The sequence below is a fragment of the Aptenodytes forsteri genome, unplaced genomic scaffold (genome assembly GCF_000699145.1).
Source record: "Aptenodytes forsteri isolate BGI_AS27 unplaced genomic scaffold, ASM69914v1 Scaffold354, whole genome shotgun sequence".
In the NCBI taxonomy this organism is placed as follows: Eukaryota; Metazoa; Chordata; class Aves; order Sphenisciformes; family Spheniscidae; genus Aptenodytes; species Aptenodytes forsteri.
The window spans coordinates 821,231-838,268 of record NW_008795043.1 but is presented as its reverse complement, the minus strand read 5'-3'; the positions used below and the strand labels follow the sequence as shown (position 1 = coordinate 838,268).

The window sequence follows — 17,038 nt, the reverse complement described above, 5'->3', positions numbered from 1 at the left end:
GGTAATGAGTTTGTATTTAACCTCTCATCATGTCTAGGTAGGTCTCAGTTCAGGGAGGCAGTAAAGCTGAGAAAGGAGGTTTGGTTGCAGTAGTGTTGGAGAAACACTACAGCAGTGAGTCAAAGCTGCTCTCACAGAGAAATGGTTAAAGTCGGGGATGAGAGCACTTGTTCATACAGAGGATGTGGGAGAAAAAGGGACGAAGGTTGGTTTTGGCAGAGTTTGAGTTGGTACTAGGAAGCATGATATCTTGAGTGTAGGGGCTATGCTTCTTACTGTTAGGATATGTCTCAAGAGGTCTTTGATGGTAATGTAGCTTCATAGGTCAACGTTAATACGTTCTTGTAGGTTTAGATGCTGCTCATCACCCTTGTTGAAGAATATTAGAAAAACTGGTTTGGAGGTTTTAGAATGAAACTAAATCTTGTATTTTTTCTTATCAATAAGATGTGCTGTATTACAAGGTATGTATATAGGATCGGTGTTGAATTTTGTGATTTTTTTTTTCTTTGATTTGAACAAGAAACAGACCATCATTGTATTGTTCAGCATGTTTTTAAAATGCCATGAATACAAATTACTCCTAGATGGAAATCTTAAAAACATATCTGCAACTTTTTTGCAATACTAAATAAAATCAAATGCACAACCCTAATTTTCTGGAGGAAGGCAACCCTAATTTTCTGTATACAACAGTGGGCTCAGAGTTGACTTTTACCACTCAAGACTAACAACTAGGGAGTAAATAGCTCTATAAAGGTGCTACATCATTGCTCAGACAAAAGCTAATCAAGTGTTAGAAGTTACTGGGAAAGGAACAAAGGAAATGGTTACACAGAAATATTATTGATTTCTGTATAATATCAAATAGTTTATGCAGTCCTGGTCCCAGCATCTCAAGGAGAACTGAACAGCCTTGGAGAAGGTGGGAAGAAAGGTGTCAGAGAAGGTCTTGGTACAGACTGTCCAAGGAGACTAAAGGTTTTGAGACGGGGAAAAACAGGCTGAAAAAAGTTAATATGAGCGAGTTCTGTAAAATCGTAAGTGATATGGAGAAGAGAATAGAGAATTGCTATCTGCTGTTTCTTTTAATACAGGATCTAGGTTGTATTAAGGGATTTGCAGGTAGCCAACTCAGAGCAGACAAAAGAAATGAACTTTCAGATGATGCACAGAGAACTTGTAGGGCCTCTTGTGCAGCGTGTTGCAAATACTGACATGACACTTGTATCCAGACAACAATAGCCTAAAAGCAAAAATATATGTTGGAAGTTATTGATTGAAAAGCTGCTGAGCCTCAAATTGCTGGAGGATACAGGAATATTTTGGAGATGTCTCAGTTTGGGCTTAACCCCGTATCCACTTCTGTCAGCTTCCCTGGACATTACTGGACATTTTTCAGTTGGGATACTAGCTTAGATTCTCAGTTGTGAGAATGACAGAGCACTGAGAAACTCAATACAGGGAAGCAGGATGGAGTATGATTTGTGAAATACTAGGCACCATGGTTTTACAAGTCCACTTTTTGTGGCGTGTAGGAAGGAGTCTTGAGACAATGACATGGTTTTCTACGCGATTTAACCGTTAGAGGTGCTTGGTCCCTATATGGCCATTGAGAAACTTTTGCAATATGACTTCTCAGCTTCTTTACAGAAAGTGCACATTCTAGAGTCTGTGTTATTTTTCCACGGTGTTATCTTTCCATTTCCGAGCAACCTAAAGCTAAGTCAGACTCCATGACTTTCAGGGATTCTCTTGGGTGCATTGGGTAGCACTGAAATGTACATTAATGATCAGATGTTTTTTGTTGCTGTTGGTTGTGGAATAGCTATGTTCATCATCATATGTACGTCCTTGAACTATTTCTTTTCCTTGCAGTAAGAACTAAAAGTTGATGTAAGGAGAGGACATGTTGAAGGTTGGTAGTTCCCCCCGCCCCCCTTTCTGTACCAGAGTTTTAGAATGTGTTAGCAAAAGTGTATAATAAGCATTTTATCCTATTTAAGTCAATGTGGGACAAAGGAGGCTATAGAGTTTCCTTTATCCCTATTTTGGCTGATAGAGAAATTTAGGAATTAAACTTTTTTTTAAAAAAAACCTGATTGCATGTTTCCTCTTCCCATTTATGGACCTAATAACCTAACATTAAGCTATGTAAAATGGCAAAAATTTTAAGACTTCTCATGTGGCTACTCTGTTATTTCTGTGCAAAATCAGTTTAGCATTTTGTAACGTGGAAGCATGAAGTTGTCGTAGTTGCCATGTCAGTACTCTGCTGTCTGCTTTTCAGAAATGGAACTGACTTGCTGCCACCTTTTTGCTGACAGAATAACATTTCTGTCTTCCTTGAAGTTGAGAGACTCTGTAACTTGCAAAGCCTGGAGATGAATATATATATATGTATATATAGGATATAGATACATATGTAATATGTGCTAGTACTTCAGACGTGGTGAGATAGTACCATTTAAAACAGTATTTGATAAAGTGGTTAAATCTTCTATATTTAGCTTAAGTAATTGAAGTTGTCCCCATTAAGTATCACACATCTAGCAATAGTCAGTACTTAGCTAAGTTTGAACTCTATTTTTGTTTTTTATGTTTTGAACTTTTCTTAATAAACTCTCTTCTGAATTAAGTTAAACGCAGGTTTTGTCACGAGCAGGCACGAAAATCTTTCTTTTCCTCTGTCTGTTAAGAAAAAGAAGAAAGCAGAAAACAGACAAATGAAAAAAACTAACATCCCCTTGTGGGTACTCTGCCTGAAGTTTTATGCAGGAAAAAAGTTGCAAAAGGCAAATTAGTTGGTAGGGTTTTTTTGCTTCCCTATTTCTTACGGAGGAAAGAAAACCAGTCCTTGTTTGAGGAAAATGAAGTATTTCTGAAGTTTATGAACTCCTAAAGATGTTCATCTGTTCATTAAAATATGTACATTATTGATAATATCAGTAAGTGAGAACGGGTTAATGTCTTAAGTGTACTGACTTTCTCTGCTTTACTTAGGTTACTTTGGTTATGGTTAGACTGCCTGCTGCTATAGTGGCGGAACAGAACTGGGAGAAAACTACTGCAACGCTTTATCTCAGTGCATTTTGACTGTCTTACTTGCAAAGGCGGAAAAAAGAGATGCGCAGGGACATTTCATGTGTGGCTAACATAGTCAAGACAGTTATTTGGTGGTTGCAATCTTGGAAGCTCCTGCTTTTTGCTTTGGGAAAGACACTTGGGAAGCTGCGTAGGTCTTTGCTTTTGATAATCCGAGAAATTTGCAGAAATGACTGTACTTCAGCAGTTCTGTTTCTGGAAAGATGAGATGTTCAACCAACTCACCTTAAGGAGCTTTTAGTTATAAAATATTGGAAATTATTAGTCTGTCTTCTATAGAGTATGTAGTTGGGGCTAAGATAAAAGGGAGCTCTTGTAACTCTGGTTCTTGACAGTTAGGACAGTGAGGAGTCTGAGAGAACCTTCACTGTCTATTCAGAAGTAATTCTCCCCAAATCACCGAGCTGTGTAGAAGAATCTGCGATTAGCTCACTCTTGCAGATTCCATATTCACAGAAATCAAGAGATTAAATATGTAGTATATTTTGAAACAGTTATAGAAATAGAATTGATTTCTTTAGTACCTCTTACTTTTAAAACAAGCTGAACAGAAGAAGCTGCTTCTTGTTGATTTTTTTAAAATTTATTTACTGTTTCATGTTTTTTGCCGGTTATGAACTTACACTTCTTTTGAAGAACCAAAATACCACCCAACTCATTGATTGAGATTTCTCTTTTAAATTATGGAAACATATTCTTTTATGTGTGTAGTCTGTCCTCCCAACTGCATTGGTAAAACCCAGCAGCTGGTAATGTTTATGATAATGATCAGTAATCAAATAATTAAGTGTTGACATGCAAATTGTTATTAAACTCCAGAAATAGCATCTTGTTTTGATAAGTGCGATAGTTCATGACACTACTGTTTTAGTTTGCAAGTTTAGAACAAGAAAATAATCTGATGGGTGTTTTGGTAAGTGCAGGGATGTGTACTTTTCCTAGACATGAATGCTTTTTTTTGGTAAAAACTAGCAATAATTCAATTTTGAATTATTCTTGCATCTGTGCTATGACACGTTGGTTCTGTACTTCAGGGTTGCTCTTCTGCTACTTGTTTTTTGCCATGGACTTTGAGTCTTTCACTCTTTGGTCTCTAAGGGTGATGTGATTTGACCATTCGTTGTGCAGAAAATCCTGTCTTTAATTATTAAGGATTACTGATAGATTACAAATTTCTCTTGATAGCAGTACATATTGATTAAAAAAAAAAAGTATAGGTAAATAAGAACTCAGTATTTCAAACAAGAAAAATATGTTCTTGAAACAATGTAAATAAAATGATACCTTGAAACAGGTTCGTTGCACAAACAAGAAATTGTGTGTTTAGATTTACTTATTTAGGTTTCTGAAAAAATTGATTTGAGATGTGCAAGCCATTATTTTTGGAAACATTTTGTTTGATGTTTTTGGCGTAGACCTCTACCTTTATTTTTGGTTTACATTTTTTGGTTTATTTTCTTTGATAATACAACCTAAAACTTAAAAAAACCCCAATGTGTAACAATATCACTGAGTTCACTGTATTTGAGCTCTAAACAAGCTGTGAAATCAGCAGGTTTTCCTGGTGAAGTCCGATCAGGCATTTCCTCATAAAAGCCTAACCATTATGTTGTTGCAGTGATTAGTATTTGCCGAGGTGATGGAATGCTTTGGCAGTATTTTACACTTCAGTTTTCAGTGGAAAATTCCAGAAATTTCTCCTTAGACAGAAATTAATAGCAAAACATATCACTGTTAGGGGCTATAGAGCTGTTACTTGTTGAAGTTGCTTCTGTGCTGTAATACTAAGCACTTCCTTTTTGTTCTTTCCCTTTTAAATCCTTTATGAAGTGTTACATCCCTGACTCTCTCTGTCGAAGGAAATAAGCATGTCAGTATTGCTATACTCACTTAAATCTTTGAGTGGTATTAGGAGAGTAACAGCACTGAGAAATGAATACTGCCTTTTCACAAAAGGTTTTCAGACTTTTGACAAAGCACCTCTATATGCATTTTTGCAAGCAACATCTTTGATTTAACAGACGGGTCGTTCTAGAAGGCAAGTAATGAAGACATCTGTCTTCATTGTTATATTCTCTAAGTCCTTCCTCTAGAGCGTGCTCTGCCACAGGGGTGGAGAGGTCCTACATTAACATGAAGTATCTGCCTACAGTTTCCTAGCAGTCTTAGCTACCATCATGCATCTGTTTATCTGTTGTGTCTGCAGCTGTGCCAGCAGAAACAGTTACTGCCTCCCAAATGTTTCTGACTGAAGGTTGACATCTCCTACAGTCTGCTCTTTAAATTGCATGTCTGACTGTTCTGTAATGATTATTGATCACAAGAAGCTTAAATGATTTAAGTGATGGTCGTTTCAGTGACCTGTCTTCTGTGCCTTTTGGCAGGTGGAAATGACAAAGAGCAGTGACGTTTTCAGCTGGCACGGCTGTGTCTGGAGGAGGTGGAGGTACAGGCAGCACTCTGACTCGGTTGTGATTTGGCAAGTTGGGGTGGAAGCTAAGCCCTTTCTTCCGTTTCCACTGCTGTCCTCCTTGGGAAAGCTTTGTGGATTAACAATAATTGGAATATCGAGGGTAGAAGAAACAGTCTAAGCATTCATGAAAATAAGTGTGTTATTCAGGTAGAGAATTGGTATAAGAGCATCAGAACTGCAAGGAAGGGTATGTTCAGGTTCCCTGAGCTTTGGGGTGATGGAAGCTAGGAGGGTAGTGCAGGCCACAGCAGCCTTTCTGATAGCTGAGTATCGGAACTGGTAAATGAGTGAAATAGATTGTGTGATAGGATTGGAGGTGGTCCTGACATTAGAAATAAAAGCTCGTTGTTCAGATTTTGGGTGCTTTATGTTAGTGTCTGAAAGACTGAGCTAGGTGTTATGTCTTTTGAATTTATCTAACAGAAAGCTGTTACCAAAAGGAGTTTTTCCACACCACTTCCTCCTGTTCCCTTCCTCCCCAAAGTGCATGTTTTTTTCCTCGTTCCTTGTGCTTAAACTGGTAGCCTTGATGACCTTGCCAGAGGGCCAGCTTGGAAGCTTGATCTGCAGGAAGCTGCACCCTACTCTTGGTGGGATTCGTTTTGTGTCACGGTAGTCCTTGAAGTCCCTCGAGGCCAGAGTGCAGGGATGGGCCTGTGCAGGGAAGGTGGTGGGAACATGTGGGTGGGAGTGTGGAGAGGAGAGGTATGGGAATGGAGCCCTGCCCTTCAGTGGCAGGCAGCCATTAGAGCAGCTTAGTTGTTGCTCTTTGTGTTGGATGTTTTTGTCATGCTATATTGATCTGGTGTTGTGCTCTGGAGTTTCTTCTGATTGCTTTTTGGAGAAAAAGGGAATTTTTCTTCTTTTGGATGGAGAAGTTGGCTTTTGAATGGTGATGATTATCATCTGAAGAGCTAGAGGTTGACCACAGTTAAAGATGGGAAATTACATGGTCTCTGTAATGGTATGGAAAATTTTCTCTGGCTTTGGTGAGAGCTGAAATGGTACATAGAGTTGGGGTTAGGAAAGAGCCTTGGTCAGGGTTGATGTGGGCTGTGGAGAGAGTATTTTAGCCTCCATCCCTAGGTGAGGCACGTCCACTTCTGGACATCTTTGGGGGACCATCATGTAACAACCTCCTTTTATTGTGTGACCTAGACCTTGGCCATTGGCAGGTCCTTGATCTTTTCTGCTTCTTCCTGGGGTGGCACGGTGCCATTTTTACAGCTTTTGGTGTTTGTGTCTGCAGTGTATTACAGGCTGTTTGGAGCAAGTTTTATTCTTCATTTAGCAGATACTGTTGTCAGCAATCATGCAGGCTGGCCTTAATGACCTGCTTAATGAAAACCAGAAGGCACTTTCCCTGAACTTGGTTTTCTTCCTCATTCAGATGGGGCTGTGAAATCCAAGACCCTTTGGCCTGCTTGTGGTAAAGACTACAGAATTTGGCTCTGTTCACCTTGGCAAACATTGCTAACATAATGCTGTAATTATTGTTTTTATAGCACCGTACCAACAGACCTTTCAGAGTGCTTTGCCAGCATTATATTTCAGCTTGTGCTTGTTGCAAAGGAGACTATGAGCAACTTTGTTAGGGTGTCGCAGAAGTATGTAATGTAGTACGATGCTTGCCCTTCTTGACAGGTTGTTGCTTGTAAATGGTCCTCTGTGTTCGTGTGTAGCATACCATTTGCATAATTAGTGTATTACTTTGAAATAGAGGCATTTCAGAAATGTAGCATCCTATATTTATGGAGGAAAAACATAAAAATATTGCAGTGGTGACCTAAAATGTACCTAATGTTAAGTACTCATCTGTAAAGGCGGAAGGATAAATTGTTGGAAATCTTTGTGGTATCATAAAGTATAAATGAACCTTAATGTGAATTAAATGCATGAACTCCTGTGGGTTGAGAGATGTGAAATTATTAGCGTTGGCCTTTGCAGCGTAGAACGGTAAGTGTGGCAGGGGACTTAATTATAAAATGTAGAAAAGGAAGAAAAAGTAGTTAGATGCTAGTAAGCCCTGCATCATTATAAAAGACAAATAGAATAGAAAGGTAAGGTTTGAAGCTAAGAAAGTAGTACACAGATTTTCCTCCTCCCCCCCTACTTGAAATAATTGTGTGTGTGTGTGAGGGGAAACCATTCACCAACAATAAAAATTTAATATTGTAATTGAATGGTAGAGGGAGCTAGATAGTTTTGAGAGATAGAAAGGATCAGAGGGTATCGCTGCTAACTTTCTAGTCTTGTGTTAAAATGATAATTTAGGTGAAAATACAACTTCTTTCATCTTTTTAAATCCCTAGGCATCTTTCTCTTTTTTATTTTACATATGGATATTGTTAAGGATCTTCTATATTTTGTATCTTTGTCTAAGAAGAAACAAACTTTCACCTGATGCTTTTGTTTCTGTCTCTCTCTTTTTAACAGTCTGGTGGTATTGCCACTACAGATTCATCTTGCCCAATCCTGTTTCATTTAGTATTCAGGAGACAATAGTCTGCAGTTTGATGATGATTTCTAGCCATTCTGTGTTCTGAATATGTATTTGTATACTTCAGCCAAAATGATGATCCACCTCTTTTATTAGGATTATGTATTGCAATTACCTGAATACTTGCCTGTATTTTTTTCTGTTTATTCTTGGATCTAATAAAAAGTATAAAAGCTCCTTTTGTGCCTTGTTTATGATGTTGACTTCATTTTATGTGATATATATTTGTAACTTTGGTAACATGAAGGAAATAGTAATTTTATTTAAATTATACCTGTTATTATAGAGAAGGGTAAGAGGCTAAATCTTCCTAGACAGGCGAAGAGCATATTAAATGAAGACATGTTGACAAGCTGATCTTGATTGGCCTTTATATGAGGTGTTTATAGATTTATATGCCCAAGAGCTGCTGAAAGGGTGGAAGGGAACTGTTGACTCCAGCTGCAGGTCTTTCTCAACCAAAAGTGAAATGGAGTATGTGGAAAGCCTGTCCTTTTCCCAGTCTAAATCTTGGCAACATGTTTCGTGTTTACTTGTGGAGTAAAGAAGTTTGGAGTCTGTTTTTGTTGTGTTTTTCCCATCTAGAACTATATTCAAGTTCCCTTTATCTCTGCTGTTTCATCTCTGTCCAGCTTAAGTTTTGTGTGTGTGAGGCTTGTAGACATTTTGTGAGTTGCATAGCTGAGGTTATTACCCTTCACTTGTCCACGAATGTGGCATGCTTAGTTACTTTAGTCAGATGAATATATTTTTAAGACAGAAGGGCCACATCATCGTCTGTATGGACTAGAACAGAAAATATCAGTCAGTGGTTTCTGCATGAACTTCCAAGGGTGTTGTCCCAGATGGATAGATGTCTTAGGGTGGGCAGGGTTAGCCAGTGAGCAATCTGGATCATGGAGAGGTAGCAGGAAACATACCTGCATTTTTTGGAGTCCTGGGTGGTTTTGGTGACCCTATGTTATGCTTAACAGCTGTTTCACTCTCACTGAATTATAGTCCTGCTTATTCTTTTGTTATTTTGTTTATTTATAAACTGGAAAACTGTTTTGATATCGGAATAAATGTCTCAATGTGCTTTTAACTCATTCTGTCTTTATCCCTGCCTTTTGAATTTTAAGATGTAGCATTCACCCTTGTAGACTGTTAGCTTCATTCTAGAGATGGAAGTCCCAGTCTTGGCCTCTTTATTTGAGCTGACTTAAACGATTTTTTTTTTGTTTTTGCGAAGTCCCTTCTTTTAAAATTAAGAAGTCTGGGTAGCAGCCTTGCTTTGCTTGCATTTAAGCGCATTAGAAAGCTTATCACCTGCTGGGGCTTCTAAGAAAGTAGACAATGAAGGTTTAAAAGGATGCTTTGTTTGGGCACAGATATGTAGTATTTTGATTTTTTTTTTTCTTTATGCTACTTTCAATATTGCTAATGACAATGTTCAAAGATGCAACAGCACTCCTACCTTATGAGTTAGCTTTTTTTTTTAAACTTTTAATCTTATTTTTCAGCATGTATTTCTGTTCGTTGAACCCTTACGGTGTCCTGGTTAACCTCCTGCAAGCCTCATTTTCTATCAGTACAAAAGCTGCAGATTTCCTTCTTGGCTGTATCAAAAAAGAGAAACTGGCCCGTGGTGGGGAGGTTACTGTCTTGTGCAGTGCACAGGCTTGTATCTAGAGTTTGTTACAGAGAACTAATTGCTGACCAGGAGGAAAGACTTCAACTGGTTGTATCATCTCCTGAGATTTTTTTTTTTAAATATTAGTCTTTTTTAAACTTGTATGCAATCTCTTGGCTTATGATTGAAAACACTTTCTGGTAAAACTTGGTGTTTCAGGATGAAAACCAAACTCCACCTTTAGGTTTTGCTTTGACTTTAGTTATTTATAAAAAAACCCCACAAAAACCCAAAAGCAAGCTCAAACTTGCAAGACTTACCTCACACAAAATTAGGGTTGTAATAATATAAAATAACTTTCCTCCTGTTTAATCAGGTGTGGTGATATATTGCACTTTGGGATAAAGAGTTTTCTAATGGCAAGTTCTATTTAAGTAAACTTGTTTGTGAAAGTCATGTTTCTGCTGAAAGCAATAGAGGGAACTTCAGAGGCTGAACAGGTCGTTATTTTATTGATGCGGTTTATAAAAATCCTTTTCTGGAATTGAAACTGTCTGCAGTGATGATTATTTTTTCAGAAGTAGTAGTAAAAGCACTTCTAGTTTTATCACCATAACCAGAAAGGGAAGAACATTCTACAGCCCAAAATGCTAATCCTTGTATACTTGTATACTCCTTGAGAGCATGGACTTCTGCAGTTCCAAGTTTTGCACCTGGCTGAGGTATTTTCAAAGTTGAATGTGCACAAAGACAGGCTTGCTAATTCCTCAAATTAACAGACAGTGAGCTGTGCTTTGCAATGGAGTAATTGTCCAGAGAATTTTTTGAAATAGAAAATCAGAAGTCCACTATATCATACCATATGCACTTCATAAAGGTTGTAAGAACAGAAGACTTTGCAGAATGAAGAAAGGAGTTGAATGTCTTCGTGTCGCTCTTATTTAGGATGATAGGATGAAATCAATGCTAGAGGAGCTGCAAAGTTGTAGCTTGAAGAAGGAGGGTGCATAATATGTTTTAGCTGAATTTCCCCTTTAACATGTAATTCAGAAGTATTTTTATTGCAGTCCTCTCAAAGGAAAAGTTCTCAAGCACAGTTCTTAACATTGTGTATGGTTGTGTCAGTGTGTCTGTAAGTAAATGCTACTGAACTCCGCCTAGTTATTTTTGTTCTCTGTTTGTCTTAGGCCAAAATTAGTTATGAAAAGGAGCAGAGGCGCAAGCAGCTAAAGCACCTACGAGGTGAAGATACGTGGATGCTTGCTGATGTGAATGAACGTGTGGAACAACTGGAAAAGGTGACGGAACTGTAAATCATTGAATTGTGTTGTTAGCTTTACAGCATGTTCGTATGAACAGAAGGCTTTGAGGGCTTTAATATGATCTTTAAAAACCTCCCAATTTCTGAATTCTTTATGCTTTGGTATTAGCTTTTTTAAAGTGGAAATAATCCTTTACTCACAAAGAGGAAAAATTTCTGTCATTCAACTTCAGCTTTAATTTCTACCAAATGCAGAAGAGCAAGCACTGCCAGAGAAGAATAGTCCCATGGGAAGAAATCTGGAGGATCCAAGGCTTCATAGCAGTCCCATTTGTGGTCATTCACAGGAGAAGCCTTAATGGAACCTCTGAATATCGCATCTTTCTAGTGTAGAAATCTGTGCAGATATTTCAACAAAGGACAGATGTGTATTGATGATGCAGTGATTCCCGAGGAAATAGATTTGACTGAAATAAATGTAGTGTAGAAGATATTCTACGTATAGTTATAGTGCCTTAGTTCCAGTGAAAAAGATATTGAGAGGGGGAAGAAAAGTTGATTATGGATGTGAGGCATGCCCTCCCCCTGCCCCCAATAGAAGAGGGAGAGGGTAGTAGCAGTAAAATGTAGCTATATCCAGCTGTGTGTGGTTTAGCTTTTTCAGTGTGGTTTGGTAAGTAGATTGTGATTATTTTTTCTTGTATGTGGGTGATTCGGTTTACTGGATCTCATTTACAAACACTTCCTTGTAGGAACATTCTGTGCAGAAAAAAAAGAAAAAGGATAAGCACTCAAAAAAAGCTAAGAAAGAAAAGAAGAAAAATAAGAAACAAAAATCTGAAAAGAAGGATGACTTACTTGATAGTTCTTCGGTAAGTAAGAAACTTTAAAATGCTTCAAATGACGTTTTTTAAAACCTGCACCATTTTAGTCTCTGTGGGTACACATGGTTAGTAAAATTAAGACTCATTCTTACCATTTTCTGTTGGGAAAAACTGTGGCAAAGTTTGTCTTTTTAATATACTATTTAATCAATTTAAAAGATGCTGTTATGTGAGTGCTTGTGAATTTTATAATATTGAATTCACTCATTAGGAACTAAGGGATTTATAGTTTTTCAGCAGAGAGAAATTGAAAAAATCGTCATTCTAGGATAGAGTGGAAAAATTCATAGGTTCCCTGTAGTCAGTGGTATATGGTAGAATGATGCATCTAAAATTGCAAATACTGGACTTTGATTTTAAGCATGAGTTACAGCTGTCTTTTTCCATGGATGTTCAACCATGTAAACTCTCAAAAACATGGGAGCTGTACATGGGCCTGAAGGAGGGCCTGAAGGAAGGCTCAAACTTGTGCATTTGAATCTGTAAAGAGATGAGGGGCACTCTGGCAAAAGAGTACAGAGACTGCATTAGAAATCTGGGTGCTGCTTTCTGGCCACATTATGTAAAACATCCTCTCGGCATTTTGGCACAAGTCAGTTAGCACTGTGATTTTTTTTATTTTTTTTTCTTTTCAGAGAGTCTCTGAAAGTGTGAAGGAACATGCAGTTGATGAGATTTATTTTCCAGGGACTGATATCGGAAGTGAGCAATGCTTTTCAGTGTGGGAAGTAACCTAAGCCACAAATATCCCACATTTCCCATGGGAGTCATCAAAACCTGTCAGATCACATCAGTGAGTCACAGGATACAGCACAGTCCTGGCTGATACCTTTGACCAAAAGACTGTTATTCCCATTCCCATGACACGTTCATGGAGATAGAAGAGAAACTGTTCAATGGAGTCCTATTTGCTTCAAGTGTAAAATCTCAGTACAATGTTTGCAAGTGCAAATGTAGGAAGTTGGATATGAAAATAGGAGGAGATAGCATGTACAGTGCTTTATATTGTAATGTGTTACTGATTTTATGTTTTTAAGGTAAAACGTACTTAGTAATGAATTTAGGTTTTTTTTTTTTTGGTAATGCCATAAAAACAATTGGTTTTGGTTTTGTTTTTATTCCGACAGTTTTAACTTTAGCATTGTTATGCTAATAAACGGCCAGTATGAACTAGTCTTACATACTGTGATGTGCTCATGAAGTATGGTGGAATGTTTTGATCACGAAGGAACAATTTCCTATGGGAATATCGATATTCTATTTTTATTATCAGTATTTTAAAATAATAAACAGTATTGTATTAGTAATGCTTAGTAATCAGCATCAATTTTGGTTATCAATATACTTGGCAAGTATTGCATTTTATCAACATGTAATAGCATGTTAAGGTTTTATTATTATTCTTTACATTAAACTCTATTTTTAGGATTCTTCAGTTGAATGGGTTGAGTCAAATGTGTCACAGTCAGATAACACAGAAAAGGCTTGGAAGGTCAACAAGCAATCAGATGCTGTGAAAGAACCCTCCCTGGAGGTGAGCAGTCTAATAACTACTCCAGATATAAATTCAGTATGACCAAATGTGAAACATGCTTAGGTTTCTTGACAGCTCTTTTGCAATGTGTTGAAGAAAACCTATTTTACAGATAAATGTCTTCGTTTAGCTAGGTAAATGTTACATTTCATTCATCAGAAGACTTCTCTACCTAATAGTTGCTTAGTATTTAACAAGGCACTACACTTAAAGTTTCCTAGCACCAATTCCTTTCATCATGTTTTGAGGTTCTAGCAACTTAGACTGATTTTCTTAAAGAAGTCAACTTAAAGATCTTGACTAGACATGTTATTTTTTCTGCATAATTTTGGTGGCTATTCTACAATTGAATGAATATTTGCTTCAGTGGTGCTTAAACAGGTAGAAGGAAGAGAGGTGACTTTTCAGCCACAATATTTATGGAATCAATGCCTCTTTTGATCTTCTTAGGTGAATTCTGTGCCCAGTAAGCAGTATTTATTCTGGAAAATGAAGTCATTCTGGAATGAACTGCTGTGATTTTAGTAACATAAATGGAGTTACATATCATCCTCAGTTGTGTGAAATGATGAGTTTTAATTTAGTGTCTAATTTCACTCCTGAAAAAAGTCCCTGTTTCTCATTCTGAATTTGTGCATCTTGTTAAGAGAAATAAAAAGGACTTCTGAATCATATCTATCTTCTTGGAAAAGTATAAAGTAATGAAATATAAATTCTTATGTACGTCATGATAATTTATACTGCAAAAACAGTTTTTTCCAAGCATTTCTTGTATGTGCACCCTGGGCTTGTCTATTTTTGGATAAAGAGTGTGCTTTTGAAAGGAATTTCCTGGTTATCCCTACATTTTGTATTTTGGCTCACATTTTGAAGAAGTCTTGGAGCATGTAAATCCATTTCCTGTTGGATTAAACTAAATTAGAAAGTGTGTTCTCAAAGTGCACCTAAGGTGCTCCATGGGACCAGTCTCAGACTAGTCCAGAGTGCTTACTTAAAAAATCCCCAAACTGCAGATCTGAAGCCTATATAGAAGACAGAGCCAGGCTCTTTTCAGTGGTGCCCAGGGACAGGACCAGAGGCAATGGGCACAAACTGAAAAACAGGAGTTTCTGTCTGAACATCAGGAAACAGTGTTTTACTGTGAGGGTGACCAGTCACTGGCAGAGATTACCTGGAGAGGTGGTGGAATCTCCATACTTGGATATATTTACAAGCTGTCTGGACAGGGTCCTGGGCAACTGTCTCTAGGTGGCCCTGCTTGAGCAGGGGGGTTGGACCAGATGACCTCCAGAGGTCCCATGCACATCCACTTCTGTTGATCCATGTTACTTGCTAATGTGGGCATAGATACTACTGAATCACTTGAAGATAGATTATTTTTCAGTTCCTTCTCTTTCTTAGAGGAGATCTGAGAAGTGGAATGTTGTGTTTCACCTCTGAAACTCTCTGGTGTGTTGCCTAATATAATTTTTAAATAACAGAGAAAGTGTGACATATAGCATCTATTCAGATTGACATCTCAGACTTGAACCCTTCTGAAGATATGAAGACTATTCTGCAAGGACATGTTTCAAAATAGGTGTAATCTTGTCATTTTGGTTGCTATACTAGCCACAGAAGTGCTCCAAATACTTGTTTTTGTAGAGTGGTTGTTTATAATGTGTATGTCACTGCTTTCTTTTGAGGCTTCAGGTTTTGTGTGTATAAAAGTAGTAGGTATATCTAGGCTTTTTATATGCTGCTTTTCTATAGAGAGTAGTCCTCATTTTTAGAATGTCCTTGGTCTGGCTTAGGTTTTGTAAATGCAGTTTTCTACCTGTTATTGTGGGTACAGTTCACAGAATTTAGATGTGTACTGTTTAATTTGAGGGTGCAGTTAGTGCCTAGATATCAGAGGTATGAACTATGCTCAGTTACTGATTGCAGATTTGTATACGCTAAAAGAGATGTAAGAGCTCATGAAGTCAGAATTAGCAAGATGAAAAGGAATTGGTCTAGATGTACAGTGTTCATTTAAACAAATAATAAGCAGTCTGTACGGTTTGCATGTTTACTAGTGTCTTAAATATATTGTGAAGATGTATTTCAAATTACAGAAAGACATTTATGAAATTTATTTGTGTAAGTGAATATTAAAAAATTGAAAGATTGGGGTTCTTAAAATCATATTTGCTTTTCATTAAAATATTTTATATGTGTTTGTAAAACCTATACTGTTTATTGTAAGTAACATTTGTCAGTAGTTGCACTGGTTTGATTTGCACCTAAGCCATGTTTTTGTTGGAAGTATGAACACTGATTCTTTGCATTTATTTTGAAGAGAGAAGAATGGATGAATTTAGACTTCATGTCACTGAAAACCACGTCAGTAGCAGCTGTCAGAGGTGAAAGACACAAAGAAAAAATATTGGAACGACAGAAAGCTCAAGAACTTGAGCAGGTAGGAGGAATTAATATATCAACTTTTTTCTGCATCTTACTAGATTTTTTTGTGGTGAATGAACCAATGAATTGGTTCAAATACGTAAGTCTTCGTATAGTTTTTAAATTAACGCTTGATGTGTTGTGTGATAGCGATTTTAATTGAATTGGTCAGTTATTTGTTCTGTTTGGGATGGGAAGGGTTCATACAGCAGGCTTATCTTGTGGAGAAAAGCCTTTAAACTATCTTGTAGGTAAGGAGACAGCCAGTTTTGTTAGTACTAAGTTCTGTAATATTTGAAGTGCTTCTGAGATGTTTTACTTAATAACAATGACAGACTGGCCTTCTTCCCCATGGTGTGTGTGAAAGGAGCACCACTGTTTTGTGTGATAAAAGCTTACCTAAGTTACTGTGTTAAAGTGTAGAGTGCTGAGGCTTGTTTTTTCCTGAAGAAAGAATTCAGAGCAGTTACTGTGCCTTTCATGCCGCAGTTGTGCCTGAACACGTGGGTGGATCAGGGTCCGGCTGGGGAAAGGGTAGCTGTCATTAAACTAGTTCTGTTTACATACAGTTGCTGACTGCTTCATTTGTTCATCAGCTCCTTAAATGCAATGTAGTCTGATCTAAAAACATAGTTGCTGATCACTATCTAATATGTACTTGTCCTCACATCTCACAGTAGGCCATTTGTTGCTGTTAGGTTTTCCAGTTAGTTGTGTTGTGGCTAGGAACCAGATTGACCTGGAGCGCTGTTCTTGTGCAGTATGCGGCGCTTTGGTTATTGTCTTTTGAGAAGGGATTAATCTTTCTGTTTTTTCCCCCACATAATTTTTTGCTGAGCATTTTTTCTGAACTATTGAAGGACCATTTAATGTGGACATCTTAAGTCACCAGAATGTCAGGATGTATTATATGGTTAATGACAATTTATATGTATTCTTGATCCTAGAAGAATATGATTTTTATAGATTCTCTCACCTAACCACTTGCTCTTCATGCAGGTTTATACTTTTGTGTTTTCTACACCAGAATGTCTGTCCTTTCTTTGATACCCAAAACAATGTGTACAACTCCTAGAAGAATATGATTTTTATAGATTCTCTCACCTAACCACTTGCTCTTCATGCAGGTTTATACTTTTGTGTTTTCTACACCAGAATGTCTGTCCTTTCTTTGATACCCAAAACAATGTGTACAACAGATAGAATCATAGAATCATTAAGGTTGGAAAACCTCTAAGAGATCAT

At 37.4% G+C, this 17,038-nt stretch overlaps 1 protein-coding gene across 1 annotated transcript in view; it reads left to right on the top strand.

Annotated features, from left to right (window-relative positions):
• Window positions 1–10,881: 10,881 nt before the first annotated feature.
• The window catches only part of CWF19L2 (CWF19-like 2, cell cycle control (S. pombe)), a 76,986-nt gene continuing 70,829 nt past the window's right edge, over window positions 10,882–17,038 (top strand). Inside the window, exons 1-4 of the mRNA XM_009276952.1 lie at window positions 10,882–10,988; window positions 11,704–11,823; window positions 13,262–13,369; window positions 15,690–15,809. Coding sequence (XP_009275227.1) covers window positions 10,947–10,988; window positions 11,704–11,823; window positions 13,262–13,369; window positions 15,690–15,809 — 390 coding nt within the window. The 5' untranslated portion in view covers window positions 10,882–10,946. The remainder of the gene's footprint in view (window positions 10,989–11,703; window positions 11,824–13,261; window positions 13,370–15,689; window positions 15,810–17,038) is intronic.